Here is a 16,495-nt window from a genome sequence, read left to right as displayed (position 1 = left end):
CTACGAATCTTATGTTGTGCAGTTTGTCAAGAGAAAAGAGACTAAAGAGGAAAACTTTTCAAATAATGTCAAAATGTGTGTTGCTGTAGGTCTGTACTGAAGGAAATTGTGTTGAATGTACCAAAAGAAATGTGATTTGATAATGATCTCCTCTTCTAGAAAAAGAAAAAAAGCGACAAAAGTGCACAAGAGCCACTGAAACCGAGTGCATCCGAGCAACATGGAGCACACATTCAGAGCAGTAACTCACAGCTCTGGGATCATAATCTGGAGAATCGAGGTACTTTGATTTCACAGTATGACGCAACGCTTTCTATAGACTGAAGTTTTCCCAAATCAGGTGTTTGGTTTCATGGGAAAAGGAAAAATAAGTCTGCTACTCCTGGAGTAAATGACTAAAACAGCAGTGATGATGTGGGGAAAAAGAGATTGAGGAATACCGGTTATTATGAGATGTAGATATTTTTTTCCCCTCTCTCTCTGTGCAACAGAAAATGCAGCTGGTACAAATCCCTGAGAAATCTTATGGAAACTTTTATGAGGGTGACTGCTACGTACTTCTGTCTGTAAGTCTGAGAAGGTCACTATTTGTGGTTTTGGATGCTGTGGCTGCTTGTTTGAAAAGTAAAGTCCACTGTTGTATTCTTACACTTTGTTTAATGCAGCAGAAACAAAATGCTTTTGTCTTTTAATATATCAGATGACATCCTGGTCTGCACATCACCCCACACGCTCTGTCTCTCCTCTCTCCACAGACCCAGAAGGTGAGCAGCTCTCTCAGTTATGATATCCACCACTGGATCGGCTCACAGTCCACTCAGGATGAACAGGGTGCAGCTGCTATTTATACCATACAGCTCGATGAATTTTTGGGTTCCACTCCGGTCCAGCACCGCGAGGTTCAGAACCACGAGTCTGATGCCTTTAGGGGCTACTTCAAGCAAGGAGTAATGTGAGTGAAAATGTTGGTACAGAAGTCAATCGTGTTATAGACAGTGAAAGAAACCCTAATAATCATCATCCTGTCTTGTTTAGCTGTAAGAAAGGTGGAGTTGCATCAGGCATGAGGCACACTGAAACCAACAGCTATGACGTTAAGAGACTGCTTCATGTCAAAGGGAAGAAAAGAGTGATGGCACATGAGGTGCGTCGCACTTCACAGTGGTTATTTAACATTATGGGACATTATGAAGAGAGAGTGCTTTATGTTTCAAATTGTTTCAGGTGGAGATGAGCTGGAAGAGCTTCAACCTTGGAGATGTGTTTTTGTTGGACATTGGCAAGACCATCGTTCAGTGGAACGGACCCAAGTGTAACAAACAGGAAAAGATGAAAGTAAGATTCATGTGACTGCATGGGTGTCTGTGTTAAGTCGGGAAAAAAACTCTTATATTCTTCATTTTCAATTATACAAGATGTGCAGTAAGATTTCAGAAAATCAGCTTACCATTGAATCCACTGACTGCATTCAAAGGTACTGTATTTCCGAGTGTACAATAACAGCATAACAATAACTTTACCTGTTATACTATCTAAATATTCTTATATAAAAATGTTTTACAATCATTTTTGAATTGAAAAGTGACATTGAATGCACATTTACCTGCTCTTTCAGCTCTAGTGTGCTATTTGCAGCATTTTATCTGAATGTGAGACGTTTGAGGCGTGGACACTGAAACAAGGCTTTCCGTGCTGCCCTCACCAGATCTAAACGTCATATTTAAACCTCTCTGGAAAGCTGTGGGAGTGTGCAGTCGTAGCTCATTTCCTTCTTCCTGCAGGAAGGTCGGAGACTATGAATGATTCATTATCCCACTGCACACAGTTCAAAACTACGGAACAGCAATGCAGTGAGGACTGAAGCTTTCAGGGCATTGATATTCATATTCTAGGTGCTTACATCATTTTGTCTACACCACATTTAAATTAGTTCAGATATATTATTTATACATTAGTTAGGTTACATGTTTATGAGCAGAGAACGATGTCGCACTCCCTCTATGTGTGTTGTTGTCGAAGCTTTGCTTGACATAGTTTATGCATGTTTGTGCATGTGAGCGTGTCCCATTGGTGTGTACCCCCCCCCCCAGTTCCCCCTCAAGTAAACACTGTTAGCCCTGTCAGCATTTTTGCCGTTAGCGGCACCGTCAGCTGCGAGTCACCGGCTCAGCTGTCGCCATGTTGAGAATCGTTGAGAGACAATAGAAATGCTCCCAATCCAGTATGGTGCACTTTTACATCTGCTAGGTGATTAATGTCAGATGTGTGCTAATGAAAACTATTTTGCTGAATGTCTAAACTGCACATATTTCTTTGTTTATGTTTATTAGGGTACACAAATGAGCAATGAGATTGTCACTACACTGATGAAATCTCACTTTATCTCACTTTATAATTTCTTTGATAACTGGTGGTGTGTTTTTTTTTAATGTCTCGGATTTCTTGATTTTGTGGTGTGTCTGTGTTGTACTTCTGCTTCTCAGGGTATGATGTTGGCCAAAGACATCCGAGACAGAGAGCGAGGAGGTCGGGCAGAGATCCGAGTGATCGAAGGTGAAGCAGAGAGACAGTCTCCACAGAACATGGAGATCCTGAATGGTGTTCTTGGAGCAAGAAGCTCAGACCTAAAAGACGGACCTCCAGATGAAAGTGCTGACCAGGAACAGAAGTCAAAGCTCACTCTCTACCAGTGAGCTGCTCCCAGGCCGTGGCTTCCAGCATTTCATGTAGTCCATGTCCAGTTAAAGTGCTGTTTGCTACTACTCATTTGTTTGTGCCTTTTATTTCAGTGTGACAGATGCTGATGGTCAGATGAAGGTCGCAGAAGTTGCTTCCAGACCACTGGTTCAGGATCTCCTGAACCATGAAGTGAGTTGGTGCAATATTGACCTAATAAAGCACGCCTAGGCTAGTGGTGCCACTGCCAGCATGAAACTTGCTGGTTGTCCGTCTAGTGTGACATTTCACTATTCCTGTTCACTACTGTTTGGACTCAAATGACTCGAACAAATAGCTTATTTACTGATGGTAAGAAATGATTTATTATCTAATTATCTGTTTAGGACTGCTACTTCCTGGATCAGGGAGGGATCAAGATGTTTGTGTGGAAGGGGAAGAAAGCAAACAAAGCTGAGAGACAGGCTTCTATGGCCAGAGCTTTGGTGAGTGACTTTACAGCAGACCTTCATGTATCCTTAGCTTGTCTTTGATTGCTATTGCACACACTCAGTTGCAAGTGCACGAAATACAACATTAAGCTAAAACTAATGCAGTGTAATACAGCAGTCCTGCAATAAATTCTACCAGAGTGTATTTGTTATGTTTTATCTGTTTGGCTGTGATATTGTAGGAGTTCATCAAAGCTAAAAACTACCCGATCACTACAAATGTGGAGACAGTCAATGACGGAGCAGAGTCAGCTCTCTTCAAGCAGCTGTTCCAGAGGTGGACTGTCAAGGACCAGACTCAAGGTCTGGGCAAAGTGCATACAAGAGGGAAAGTGGGTATGTGTATTCTTAAATTGGCATGAACACAACAAGCACAGACTAAAAGTAATGCTCCTGATGAAAATAAAAATACACTCAAATCGGTTTCGTTTTGTGACCAAATTTTGCTTAAGCTCATATCAAACAGGAAAAGTTTGATGCCGCTCTGATGCACGTGATGCCAGAGGTCGCTGCACAGGAGCGAATGGTGGACGATGGCTCAGGTCAAGTGGAGGTAACTGTGACAATTTAATCACTTTTTTGGATGTCAAAATGTGTCCTGTGAATACTTTGCTTTGTATTTCTTACCAACAATCTTTTTTTCGAATGTGTAATGAGTGTTACAGCCTCATAGGGGCACTAACTTCCCTACACACATTGAATGCAACTCTGTGATTTTGTGTTTGTGGTTCCCAGGTGTGGAGAGTCGAGAATCTGGAGCTTGTCCCCGTGGACCCTCAATGCTACGGATACTTCTATGGAGGAGACTGCTACCTGATCCTGTACACGTACTTGGTTAACAACAAGAAGTACTACCTGCTCTACATATGGCAGGTGAGGATTTGCTTTAACACCCAGTGTAATGATAATAATTCACTTTCACACACTGAAATATTAAGATTCTTTCAACAATGCTTAAAAACAGGAGATCCTTCACTGTCCCTGCTTCAGCATTTTTTAATTATTACTGTAATATGTGATGAAATATTTCACCCCTTATTATTCAGGGCCGTCATGCGACACAGGATGAAGTTGCAGCCTCAGCATTTCAGGCTGTGGACTTGGATCAGAAGTATGGTGATGAGCCAGTTCAAGTGAGGTTAACAATGGGCAAAGAACCAAGACACTTTCTGGCGATGTTCAAGGGTAAAATGGTCATCTTTGAGGTATGACTGCATTTATAATAATTTATCTGGAAGTGTTCTGGTGTATAAAGTTTCTACACCAGTACAGACTATTTCTCGTTTTCCTGTAAGGGGGGCACATCTAGAAAAGGGCCCTCTGACCCAGAGCCACCGATAAGGTTGTTCCAGGTCCATGGGTTTGACCCGTCCAACACAAAAGCCATTGAGCTTCCTGCGCTGGCCACCTCTCTGAACTCCAATGATGTGTTTTTACTCAAGAGCCAATCAGGAATCCATCTGTGGTGTGGAAAGGTAAGAAAGGTGTTAAAATCAGATAGTTACACTGATAATTCACTGAACTGTATTAGCAGGGTGAATATACAATATAACACTTTTTATGTATTTTTGTATGTATGTCCACACTTGTTTATATTGTTACATAAAGGTAAAAAGTATACGTGAAGATACTCCATGGCAAACATATGTAGAAACCCACATCCAGAAACATTCGTCTACTTTTTGTCCGGGACTGTGTGCTTCCAACGTTGTGGCAACAGTTTGGAGAAGGCCCTTGTGCACAAAGCAAGGTATTGCACTGGAACGAGGAAGTCAACGCCCTTGTGGCTGAATGGCAGCAGTTCCCTGTGGACCGATTCAAACACCAGTTGGAAAGTCTTCCCAAAATAATGTTACAGCAGCGTGTTGGTACCAGTGGTTATGGACGAGATGTTGTACAATCACATATGGGGTGCAATGTTTGGTTGTCCGTTTACTTTTGCCCATACAGTGTACATGGTAACGAACAATTACTGAATTTTCTTTGCCAGGGATCAAGTGGAGACGAGAGAGCCATGGCAAAGGAGGTGAGCTCTGTGATTGGCCAGAACTCGCGGCAACTCTCTGAGGAGATTGTGGCCGAGGGTCAGGAGCCCATTGAATTCTGGGAGTTGCTCGGAGGGAAAGCTCCCTATGCTAATGACAAGAGGTGATGGTGACACAATACTAATATTTGCAAAATGGCGTTGTGAAGACTGTTGCAGCAATGGTAATGCGTTTTGTTTTCCACTATTTTGCATGTCACGTTGTTGACTGCAGATTACAGCAGACGGTTTCTGACCACCAGCCGCGCTTGTTCGAATGCTCCAATAAGACGGGCCGTTTCATTGTGACCGAGGTCACTCAGTTCACGCAGGACGACCTCAATGAGGATGATGTCATGCTGCTGGACACCTGGGACCAGGTACGATAGACACTTAATTTAGTGGCTATGGTACATTAGCATATTACAACGCTGAATCATAACATGCCCAATATACCTGTATTTCTGTGTAGCCTTTTTGTGCCATGTTACTTCATCTTCAAAGTGCCTTTTCTTATCGTTGGTCCCAGGTGATTCTCTGGATCGGTAAAGAGACCAATGAGGTAGAGCGTAAAGAGTCAGTGGTGACAAGCCAAGAGTACCTGCGCACCCACCCGGGCGCCAGAGACCCTGACACCCCCATCGTCTTGATCAAGCAGGGATTTGAGCCGCCCACATTCACTGGGTGGTTCACAGCCTGGGACCCCTCCAAATGGAGTGTGAGTGTTTTTGAACTGAAATGGAGCATCGACATGTGTGCATTGACGAGGAAAAACATAACACATATGTATTTCTTTTAGGGAGGAAAGAGCTATGAGGAGTTGAAGAAGGAGTTGGGAGAAGAAGTAGCACCGGTTAATGTTACAACTGTATGTAAGGTCTTGTTTATTTTTTGAAAAATGCGTCTGATGCCATGGTTTCCAAAATGTTATCATTCTTCTTAATGTCACATGTAGGAAAAAGTTTCTATGTTAGTGGTTAAGGTAAAGATGTATTACATACGGAGGGACATTCAGGAATGGTTCCTGACTGCAAACGTCCAGTCTAACCCCAAGCATTGACTGGTTAGCAATTCTTTCTCCGTACTATAGACATTCATACTATAGACATACATACTATAGACATTACAATAACATGAAATATTTTTTCATATATTTACTTTTGGCTCCCTAAGCTTGAATATGTAGAAGAGTTATAATACAAAGTAAGGGACAGGAGTCAAAAACTTGCATTAACAAAGTACTTGATCACCATCTGATTCAATGCCACAACAGGAAGTGATATATTAGATACAAATATTAATAATCCTAAAGTGAACCTCAATGTGACTTTCTAGGAGCAGGACTGTGTTGAAAGTGAGAAAAGCTTTCAGTTTCTTCCACCTGACGACTTGGTCAACAAGCTCTCCAGCGAGCTGCCTGAAGGTGTTGACGCAACCCAGAAAGAGGTAGATAGTGTGTGTGGGTGTGTGTGTGTGTGTGTGTGTGTGTGTGTGTGTGTGTGTGTGTGTGTGTGTCTAGCATGATGTGATAAGAGTTAAAGTAAACAGTTCCAATGTATCTTCTGCATCATCCAACCAGTCATGGCAGAAATAAAACCTTGATGGTGAGCTAGATGATATTTTATAAAGCAAAACAACTGCGATGTTCCTGGTTTGTTTTGACAACGAGGTTTATTTGTTTCTTTGTTATCTTATAGAGCGAAACATACCCTTATATTAACGGAAGGTGATATAAGCCTTATGGAAAATAGCACATTGTTGCAGTGTGGTACAGGTGGACCCAAACACAGGACACTGAAAAGCAGTTGGTGTAGGTTGGTCCTGTTGTGAGGTGTAACCATGACGCTTTGCTGCTAAATGGTATCAGAAATGTATTGTTAATCATTTGTTTTCATTGACTGAAATTTGAGAACTGCTTTTCAGAAATACCTGTCTGACTCCGACTTCAACGACGTATTTGAGATCACCAAAGACGACTTTGCCAGCATGCCCCAGTGGAAACAACTGAACATGAAGAAAGCAAAGGGGATGTTTTGATCAGATTTTTTCTGTATTTGAAATAAGTTACTGCTATTAAAGAACTTTGTGTCAGCCCCGCTCCCCTACAATGAATGACTTTACACATAAACTCAATCTGATTGTCTTGCAATTCATAAATTTGTTCCAAAAGTCTGTAATACAACTCTTTAACACTTGATTATTTTTAAACCTGTGCGGATGTTGTACAATCGACACTGATTAATTGTTTGTGACAATATTATCTGAACTCACAGTATGACAAAATATAAACTGTATTGCTTATTCTGCTGTGTGTTTTTGTGTGATGGCTTACCTCCTCAAATAACACACCACAGCCTGAACAAGAGATCATGTGATAAAAGGCCAATTAGACATAACAATGAATGAATACATAGAGATACCCTGAGCCTTCCACTTAGCACTTATTGTATTCATATTAGTTTGTTGCACTTATTGTATTCATATTAGTTTGTTGCACTTATTGTATTCATATTAGTTTGTTTCTGCACTGTACTTTTGCTCTGGTTTATGCTCGTAGATGCTTGTTTAAAAAAGGAGATGCACTTATGACTTCTGGTGACTGGTAGTTCTCTTGAATATGTTGGATACACTTATTGTAAGTCGCTTTGGATAAAAGCGTCTGCTAAATGACTGTAATGTAATGTAACCCGAACATTAAAAACAGAACATAAATAAATAAAATAAAACATGTAATTTATCAAACTCATCAGGACCAAACATTTATTTTACTTCATGTGAAAGGTTGCGTGTGTAGGCGTGTCTGTCCACTGCTAATCTCTCATTCTGCTGCAGTAAACTGCATAATAATTTGGGTGGTCAGTTATGTCTGCATGCTCAAGGGCCTCTCACGGTTGCGGTGACTCATACTTTCTCAAAACACCTTTTATTACCTGTTTTATACTGCCATTGACTGCCTGCTGACTCCTCACTCACGACTCTATGTGAGGCCCAAGCGATAACACAGGTGAGTGCATCGCCGCCACTCAACCGCTGCTAAGTTTAATTTGTTTTTTGTCAAGATTGTATGTAATGTCTTGTGCAATGACGTCGAGCTGCCTATTACAATGAATCGGTGCCTAGAATTCAGCAGTAGTCGTTCCAGAAATACTTGATAAGATCTGAACTCTACTGAGTGCACCGTAGGTAACTCTGAGGTCTACTTTGCCATCTGTTGGACAAAATGTATTACAACACGTCAGGACAAAAATATTTCAGGGAACAAAAATGTTTAAAAGCTCCTCCATGTATCTCCAGGAGTACAGTAGTTCACTTCTATTTCTGATGGATTTCTCTGTTGTACTTCTACAGCATTTTAAATTTCACAGGAACAGATTACCTTGCAAAGGGGGAAAGAGACATTTCACTTGAGAATTTCCATAATTATCATCAATGCCATTTTCAGTTTTTTCCATGAGTTTCTCTAAAGGGCTCTGAAGGAACTGTCCTTGTGTTTCCAGCTTTCAACTATCTCAGTATCTTTAGATAGTTTTAAAGCTGCTTATGCTGATTCCTTGATCACGTCATGAATATTTTACATAGAAGTGGAAAAAAAAGACCAATTTGCATTAGCATTATTCACTGTTTTTATTTTGATGTCTGGAATGCATTTTCTGTTACAAGTATAAATGTATTTACCGTTACATCTGAACATTTCATACAAAGCAAATATGTAGACCCATAAAACACACCAACTTACAGTAAGAACAGATTTTTTGCATTACATTAAATGAAACACAAAACCAATTTGATTACTTGATAAATGGTCGATAAACCCACTGCTGTGTTCAAAATCCAAAACAGCTCCATTGATAGAAGTTCAAAAAATATGTTTTATCAGTTAAATGTGAGTGATGTAACTTTACTGGTTCGTTAAAACAAACAAAATCCTTTGACCTGACAGGAAACCAAAGGAACATGGAATGAATCATGGATAATAAACAATCAATGATTGTGGATGATCATGTAAAAAAGTCTGACCAACGTTGGTTGCTCAAGATCTGACTACAGTAACAGTAACCTTCCATCGGCATATTTTGTGGAACAAACAGCAGTAATGAGCCGTGTGTGTCTAAGGCTTTGTGCATCACGGCAGCCAACACAAGTAATCAGGTACGAGCAAGTGAACCAGCATTATGTTCAAATGCGACTGATTAAAGTAATAAAAAAGGCAAATGAGTTACGCTGCCTTAAACCAACAAAATGACGAGCAGCTCAATGCAGCAACATTCTACCCATCTTCAAATGTATTGATAGTGCTGCTTTTGTTTTTTTGTGTAACAGAATCAGATATCAGAATTAGTGTCTCATGATTTGTTTCATCAAAAATGAAATTGTGTTGATTTTGCTAAAGAGACACCATGAAACAGGAAATGACAGCACCATCCATCTGCAAACAAAATTAAATTCCCTTCAAAATAGTAATTGTCGCAGTAAATACCTTGTCAAAGTATTATTGTATACACGTGTACTGCGTGAAAAAGTACAGATTAATGACATCAATTCATGTGCAATTTGGAAATCAATATACATTCTTAGGTGCTCATGCAAACTATCACGAATGAGGTGAAAGGGTCTATTCCTGCCTCGAGCATTAAAGAAACCTTACATTGTATAAAAACAAACATGAAAAAAATTGTGATTAAATACAAAGTGTTTACAGCAATCAGACGCTGAAAGCAAATGTGCAAACATACAGTAGGACCATGCAGCAGAGAAGAAGCCTGCAGCAGGTCGGCTCCTTACTTCTTCTCACTGACGTGTTTGGTTGTTACGGGAATGTTGTTTCTAATGAAGTCGTACATTTGATGCCACAATACAAGAACTTTAAAAAGTGCAAATGCAGCCAAATCAATTTCCCTAAATCCAACATTTAAAAACAGGAAAAGGGACGTAAATGGAAAGTTAAAAAAAAATTATCTTCTTGTAAAGCTCAGCAAGGCAGCAAATAGATAGCACTTTCCCTTTTCTTATAATCTTTCAAACAACTGTCGTTGACTTCCCGTTGCTGATCTACAACTGCCAGTTTCTAAATTCCTAAAGTTTCTGATGCAATGTTTCTCTGTAATACAGAGCTCACTGTGTTTAGTCCACAGGTAAATCCTGATTTGTGTCCTGGCAGCTGTTTGAATACAAACAAACCTTATTAAAAGAGGTAAACGGTCAAAGCGGCACGGACTATTGTCCATGTCGATCCACGAATTACAAAAAAGATATAAAAAGAAATTATTGGCAAATAATCTTAAGTAGTCAGCAGTGGAATTCCAGCGCGTAAACCACCTGGATCCTGAGTTTCTTTGTTGAGAATTTAAAACTTACAGTTCTACAGTGTTTTACAACCAATTATAAAGCAAGCTGCTGAATAATTGATTTACTATTTTGTTAAAAACTAGTGTAAAATGATCATAAAGATTCCCTAGAGCCTATAGTGACGTCTTAAAATTGTTATTGTTGGCTTCAAAGTTGTTTTTAAGAACATTAAAATCAGATATGGGTAAACTGCAGATCAAAGAGCTTTTAAATTACACCACATGATCAATAATCAATCACCTTTGCCGTTCTGTCCAGTAGTAGATATAACAGATTAAGACACAACACAAGATTCAGGGTTTTTGGGGTCTTGGGTTGTCTCGTCATTGACCAGGCAGTTGTTCGCAGAACTTTTCTCTGAATCCTCAGGCAGCGCCAAAGTGTCCGCTTCACCCGGAAACATCCCGTCCTGCTCTGGAGTCTCAGCGGACGCATCCTCGTAGGCACTTATGCTGTCTGAGTCGTTCCTGTCCGGAGAAGGGTCTCGTCCGTCCCTGACGTCGTGTTCGTAAGGCCTCTGCAGGATGCCGTCTCCAGAGGACGGGTCGTCCACTGCAAGAGACGGCATCTGGCCGAGGGGCTTAGTGACCATCTTCCTCAGCTTCGTCAGAATGCCTTCCTCATCCTCTGCCTCTTCACTCTGTCCTCCGTTCTCTGACGCTCTGCCTCGCCTTTCACTTCTTTGAGGTTCACACGGCAAGGAGTCTATCAATTCCTTTGCATCCTTTTTCATTTGGTGTCCTTGTGTCGTTACCACATCCACACTTCCATGTGTGTTCCCTGTAGCAGAAGCCTCGTCATTCCTCTCCTGCAAAGAGAAATTGAGTTGTACCGGTACATTAAGTGTCCTTTCAGATAAAACACAAGATAGTTACTACTTGAGTATTTTATCTAAATGTGCCTGTCAATTTAATACCATCTCTGATCTACCGGTATATGGAAGGAAAGAAAAGCCATGAAAAATGTAACTTTATGAACAACTGAAGACATGATTGTGAAGTTTAACTGAATACATAACAAACAAACATCATTGACTTTATGACATCTTAAAAATGAGTTGGTTTCCTCCATTGAAACATCCAGAAGCTCAGATGTTTTTGACTTGACATGATGTTTTAGATTTAACTTCAAATTAGGTTTGGGTGATCATCTCGATAACAACAGAGCATGTTTTCTGCTAGTTAAATTCGTAAATTTTATTTATTTATTTATTTATTTATATATATATATATATATATATATATATATATATATATATATATATATATATATATATATATATATATATATATATATATCTCTCACATATATATGAGATTTGATCATACGTTTCTATGGACTAGCTGAATTTGACCTGATTAAGTATTAATTGTCTTTTATATATTCAATATTGTTTTTGTTATTGAAAAAAACACTATTTGAAATCACCTTTCTGTAAATTTCAAGGGGAGAAATTCAAACCATATAAATTGAGATAGATGGTACTTTTTCAATGCTATAAATTCTGTGGTATTTAAATTTTTATATCAAGTATTCATTCACTGAAGTATTCATAAGCCATCACAACTCTAAAGAATCCTAACCCCCCCCCCCCCCCCCCCCCCCCATTTTACCTCTTTTAATCTCTCCACCTCTTGCATCAGAGAGCAGACCATGCTCTCCGATTTCTTCTTGGCTCCCCTCTCTCGTTCCAAATCCTACAAGTAAAGCAAAGAAAAACGGTCCGTTAGTGTCGTACTTTGTTGGATCGTGGAACAAAAAACAAACTTCTCATTAGAGAGGTTGAAGACTAAAATACGTCTATATATATATTGCTGAAGTTTTGAATTTAAGTGGTGTTTCAGTGCTGGTGAGGCCTTGACGTACCAGACTAGCCTGTCCAGCTTCCCTCTGGGCCTCAGCCAGCAGCTCCTCTACACCCTCCAGCGTGTCATGCAGGACGTCCACCTGGAACAACAGAGTCTCTCGCTCGACCTCCAGCCCACGCAGCTCCTGCACCACCTCTTCATAGCTGGCCTGCAGCTCCAGCTGCACCACAAACAGTTACAAATCAGTGTGGGCAAACTTAGAGGACTGCATGCCCATCAGTGGGTGGACAAGTGTTTAGTGAGCTCTCAGAGGCATCAGTGGGAGCACGACAATCCCTTCATATGTAAAAGAATATGCATGACTGGAGTGATCTATGAGACCTCACAGAACAGTCTTTAAATAGTAATCATTTTCATAATTACAGTAAGAAATACTCACCATTTCTGGGAGTCCCATATAGAGGTCCTGCTCCGACTGCTGAAAGAGGAGAAAAAACTTCTTTTTTTTTTAAAATAGTTTATTTGTAAATAATTCTCAAGTGTTTTTAATGAAGTGAAATGAAGAGACGCATGTTGTCAAAGGCCATATTGGATCCGTTTCCTTTACTCCTATCGTTTACACATGATAACTAAAATATGACTTGTAACAAATTACAAAAAATAGAATTTAAAATCACCATGACGGTAATTCACAAATGAATCGTTTTGAGCGTCATAAATTACCATGTGCTGGCTTGTGTAAGATCCGTGAGCCATAAGAAAAGCAATGTTCAGATGTGTGTTGTGATGTAGAATTTTCTGTACATTTTGAAAATGTTTACTTTTGTGAATATGTGAAGTTATTTGTCCTAAACAAGGATTACTGAATTAATGTTAGTTTGTTTCTGTTAGTAGGACGCTCCTTCACTTCTATTGATGACTGCATGGACAATAGATCTTACTTTGATCTATTAGGCTTTTTAAAAACAAAAAACACATTTTGACATGTCACAGGTGTAAATAACACAATTATTGATGGCTGAATATGATTTAGCTTATTCAGTTTCAGGGTCCTGGTATTAAGCGTGCTGGCTCACTGACACACTGTCATGACTTACTGGGACTCTTCAAATTAACGGGGTCCTCGTTAATGTTATTACTAACACCTGTGCTAGTTCAATGTCTGCTGTGTAAAAAAAAAAAAAAAAAGAAAGAAGAAAAAAAAAAAAAAGGCTTTTCAGTCCTCAGAAAACCAAAAAAGAATAGACCTTTTTAATATGAAACCTTTTATTTGACACTGTACACCCTGTAAAATAGGGTATTGCACCAAATTCTGTGACCCAGTTAGGAATGCAAACATTAATGTTTAATCATTCCTTATCACATACTCTGTGTGGTAGCAGCTGTTACCGAAAACGGTGCCGCCCCGGTGTCTAGCGTCACAATTCCGACAAGTAGCCGACTTTTGTACACCACAATCACAGCCATCAAACACTATGCAGCACCATGCTTGATAACAGCTTTCGAAGTACAGCATGTGATTTAAGATTTAAAAAAAACACTCCTAAGTAGGTCATAGAATATGATGAGTCACACAATTTGAGGAAACATCATCTTCTGAAGACACATTTGCATCAGCCTCATTGACTTTACACAGTTGTTACGTCAGTAGTACAAAGCAGAAAGGAATGACAGACAAATTGTGTTATATTTTCAAATTTACAAATTTTGAGCTTTTAATCCAGGTACACACCTTGACCCAATAAAATGTGCAACGCCCAATACTTGAGTACATTTCCACTACTGCTTATGTATTATCATTACACCGCAATGATCAATGATAATGACACGTGATGAGAGACATAAACTGGCGACATTCAGGACTGTGGAGATGTTTGATTAGCTAGAGATCAAAACAATGCACAGGTATTTCGACTTTTGTGTCCACTCCTGGCTCTGTTATCTGGCTCCTACCTGACTGTCAGTCTGCCTCTTCATGGTGCCCACTCGGCTGTCGCTTCGTATCAGACGCCTGGAGGAACTCTCGGTCTGATAAGGAGACCAAACAAAAAACACAAAGAGCCTAGCATCACAGTCAGAAACACAACTACAAGCTAACGTTAGCTAGCTAACGTCATGAATCAGGAAGTGAACTGAAGCTACAGGCCCAACTGCTCCTTTGAGCCTTTGGTCATTCTTAAACAGTTAAGAAAAAATGTCCGAAATTCACACATTGACAACTTTGCTGACGTTAAACGTTTAAAACGTCTAATACGCACCAGTAACACAACGTTAACGTTAGCTCTAAACAAACAGTAATGACGTCGTGATTCCTCACCTCTTTTATAATGCTGCGGAGCGACTCGTCCTCGCTCAGCCCCCGAGATAACGTCCGTTTCTTTGGCGAACCACTGCTGTCCAGCGTGACTGAATGCATGTTTTATATTGAGTTTCCCTTTTATGTAAGAGACACCTCCGCGGCCTCTGAGTGATGAAGAGGTTTTTTGTTTCCGACGCAGCAGCAGTGAGTGAAGTATTTTGCCGACGCCCAGGTCGTGGTCTACGGAGAGCCACGAGGACCAAACTGTGTTTAACACCGCCCTCACTCCACCCACACAGACACAGAGAGAAGTCAAAGATCACTGTTTTGAAACTGTTGGCAGTTTTTAAGGTTCAGATAAGAACCATGACGCATTTCAAGTCCTGGAATTCCTCAATAAAAACAAGGCCTATCAGGGCTGTTCAGGTGAGCTTTATGGTTTGTGTGAATTTTGTGAAAACGTGAAGTAGATGAGGGAAGTTCAGTGGAAGAGAGTACAATAGAAAAAAAGCAACTCATCACACTTAATTACAATACAAATAGGCTACATAAAAAAATATTTGTCTCTGCCAAACACCATGCAAAATTAGAGTCATCATCATCATCATCATCATCATCATCATCTTCACAAAAGCAAGCATAATAAAATGATGCACAATATTTATAGTTTCCCTATTTTATGTAATTATGAAAACATACAGACCTCTGGGTTTTTTATTTCACTCAGTTTCAGCATCTTCTACTTCTACTTTTGAAGAAGACATTTTTTCTTATTTCTAATCATTAATTCATGAAGCAATGATATTTGAAAGCACCTATAATTCCACTGTCAACAATATAAAATTCTTTGAACTTCTATTTGCATTAAATAATATTTGGTCCACAGTGTAGGCTACATACATGATCTGGGTAGTCAGATCAGACAACTCAATGGAGCACATCTGTTATGTGGATCTACAGCAACAAGCCCACTCATTCGCTCCTCAGCCTTACTTTACATTTAAGGATCTCTTTTATCAATTAATCTATCACATTGCGCTTTACTTCATTCATTGATAGATTATTACTAGAATGATTTATGCATGCCTATTTATGCGCAGATATTTTGACTTGTCTAAGTAGGAAAAACAAATCTGTGACTAATAACATTAACGATGGCTCAGTTGTATTTGAGGTAAGCCATTACACTGTGAGAGGAAGCCACAGAGTGCACAATACCAGCACCATGAAACCAAAGCAGCTGAATGGAATCAAGCAATCAATAATTGTAATATACACCTTGTTTTTGTCTAAATGCCTTCACTGATAATAAATATTGAGTGAGGTGGTTCACGGTAGACACAGATACTGCAGAGTTGGCTGTTTTGATTGACTTTATCATATAAAGGAGCATAGATAGACTACTTTACAGCTCTCTTCCTGTTCCATAGCATCAGCATTGCACTCTGAATTTCTTGATAATCATCGACAGACAGATGCTCAGCATCAGAAGGTTGGATTGACAGTCAAAAGGTCCAGCAGCTCCTGAAGCTGTGATCTCAGACTCAGAAATGAGGCTTCCTCTCTGGGAAGAAGGTCTTGGTGCCTCAGACTCAAGAGTTGTTTGATGAGGCCGTGGTGAGTACTTGGTCCCAAATTCATATCTATAAGCACATTTAAACAACATAACCGTCTTGGCATCTGTTCAGCAGCCAGTATTTGATGCTAAAAAGTACAATGCAAACTAAGACTCAATTGGTAACATCTCTATACATCTAAATTCAAACATGAGCTTCTATTTCCTTGGTGTGGACCAGTCCGCTGCTTCCCACTGTTCCCAGTCTTTATGCTAAGCTAAGCTAACCTGTTGATG

The 16,495-nt window shown here is 39.8% G+C and overlaps 2 protein-coding genes across 4 annotated transcripts; one reads left to right on the top strand and one right to left on the bottom strand.

Annotated features, from left to right (window-relative positions):
• Nucleotides 1-220: 220 nt before the first annotated feature.
• avil (advillin) lies at nt 221-7,227 on the top strand (the record flags this gene model as incomplete). The annotated part of the gene is made up of 19 exons (XM_079297068.1): nt 221-280; nt 492-566; nt 756-952; nt 1,036-1,144; nt 1,225-1,335; nt 2,484-2,689; nt 2,790-2,868; nt 3,063-3,161; nt 3,350-3,503; nt 3,620-3,720; nt 3,903-4,040; nt 4,214-4,372; nt 4,463-4,642; nt 5,158-5,315; nt 5,426-5,570; nt 5,720-5,908; nt 5,990-6,058; nt 6,526-6,636; nt 7,114-7,227. The coding sequence occupies 19 exons, from the start codon at nt 221-223 to the stop codon at nt 7,225-7,227; spliced, it is 2,454 nt and encodes an 817-aa protein (XP_079153194.1).
• Nucleotides 7,228-8,817: 1,590 nt separating this feature from the next.
• On the bottom strand, nt 8,818-14,823 carry LOC306775866 (uncharacterized protein). 3 transcript variants are annotated; one of them, XM_079266412.1, is made up of 6 exons: nt 14,662-14,823; nt 14,298-14,372; nt 12,784-12,840; nt 12,403-12,564; nt 12,150-12,233; nt 8,818-11,344 (listed from the first exon to the last, which is right to left on the bottom strand). In XM_079266412.1, the coding sequence occupies exons 1-6, from the start codon at nt 14,758-14,760 to the stop codon at nt 10,811-10,813; spliced, it is 1,011 nt and encodes a 336-aa protein (XP_079122538.1). In that variant the 5' UTR covers nt 14,761-14,823; the 3' UTR covers nt 8,818-10,810. The 3 variants fall into 3 exon arrangements, with proteins under 3 accessions (XP_079122538.1, XP_079122539.1, XP_079122540.1); XM_079266413.1 differs by having other exon boundaries at nt 12,784-12,822; XM_079266414.1 differs by having other exon boundaries at nt 12,784-12,819.
• Between the last annotated feature and the right edge of the window lie 1,672 nt (nt 14,824-16,495).

Source organism: Melanostigma gelatinosum (assembly GCF_949748355.1).
Source record: "Melanostigma gelatinosum genome assembly, chromosome: 3".
Taxonomy (NCBI): Eukaryota; Metazoa; Chordata; class Actinopteri; order Perciformes; family Zoarcidae; genus Melanostigma; species Melanostigma gelatinosum.
The sequence above is the reverse complement of the archived record's forward strand: the minus strand, read 5'-3'. Positions and strand labels throughout refer to the sequence as shown.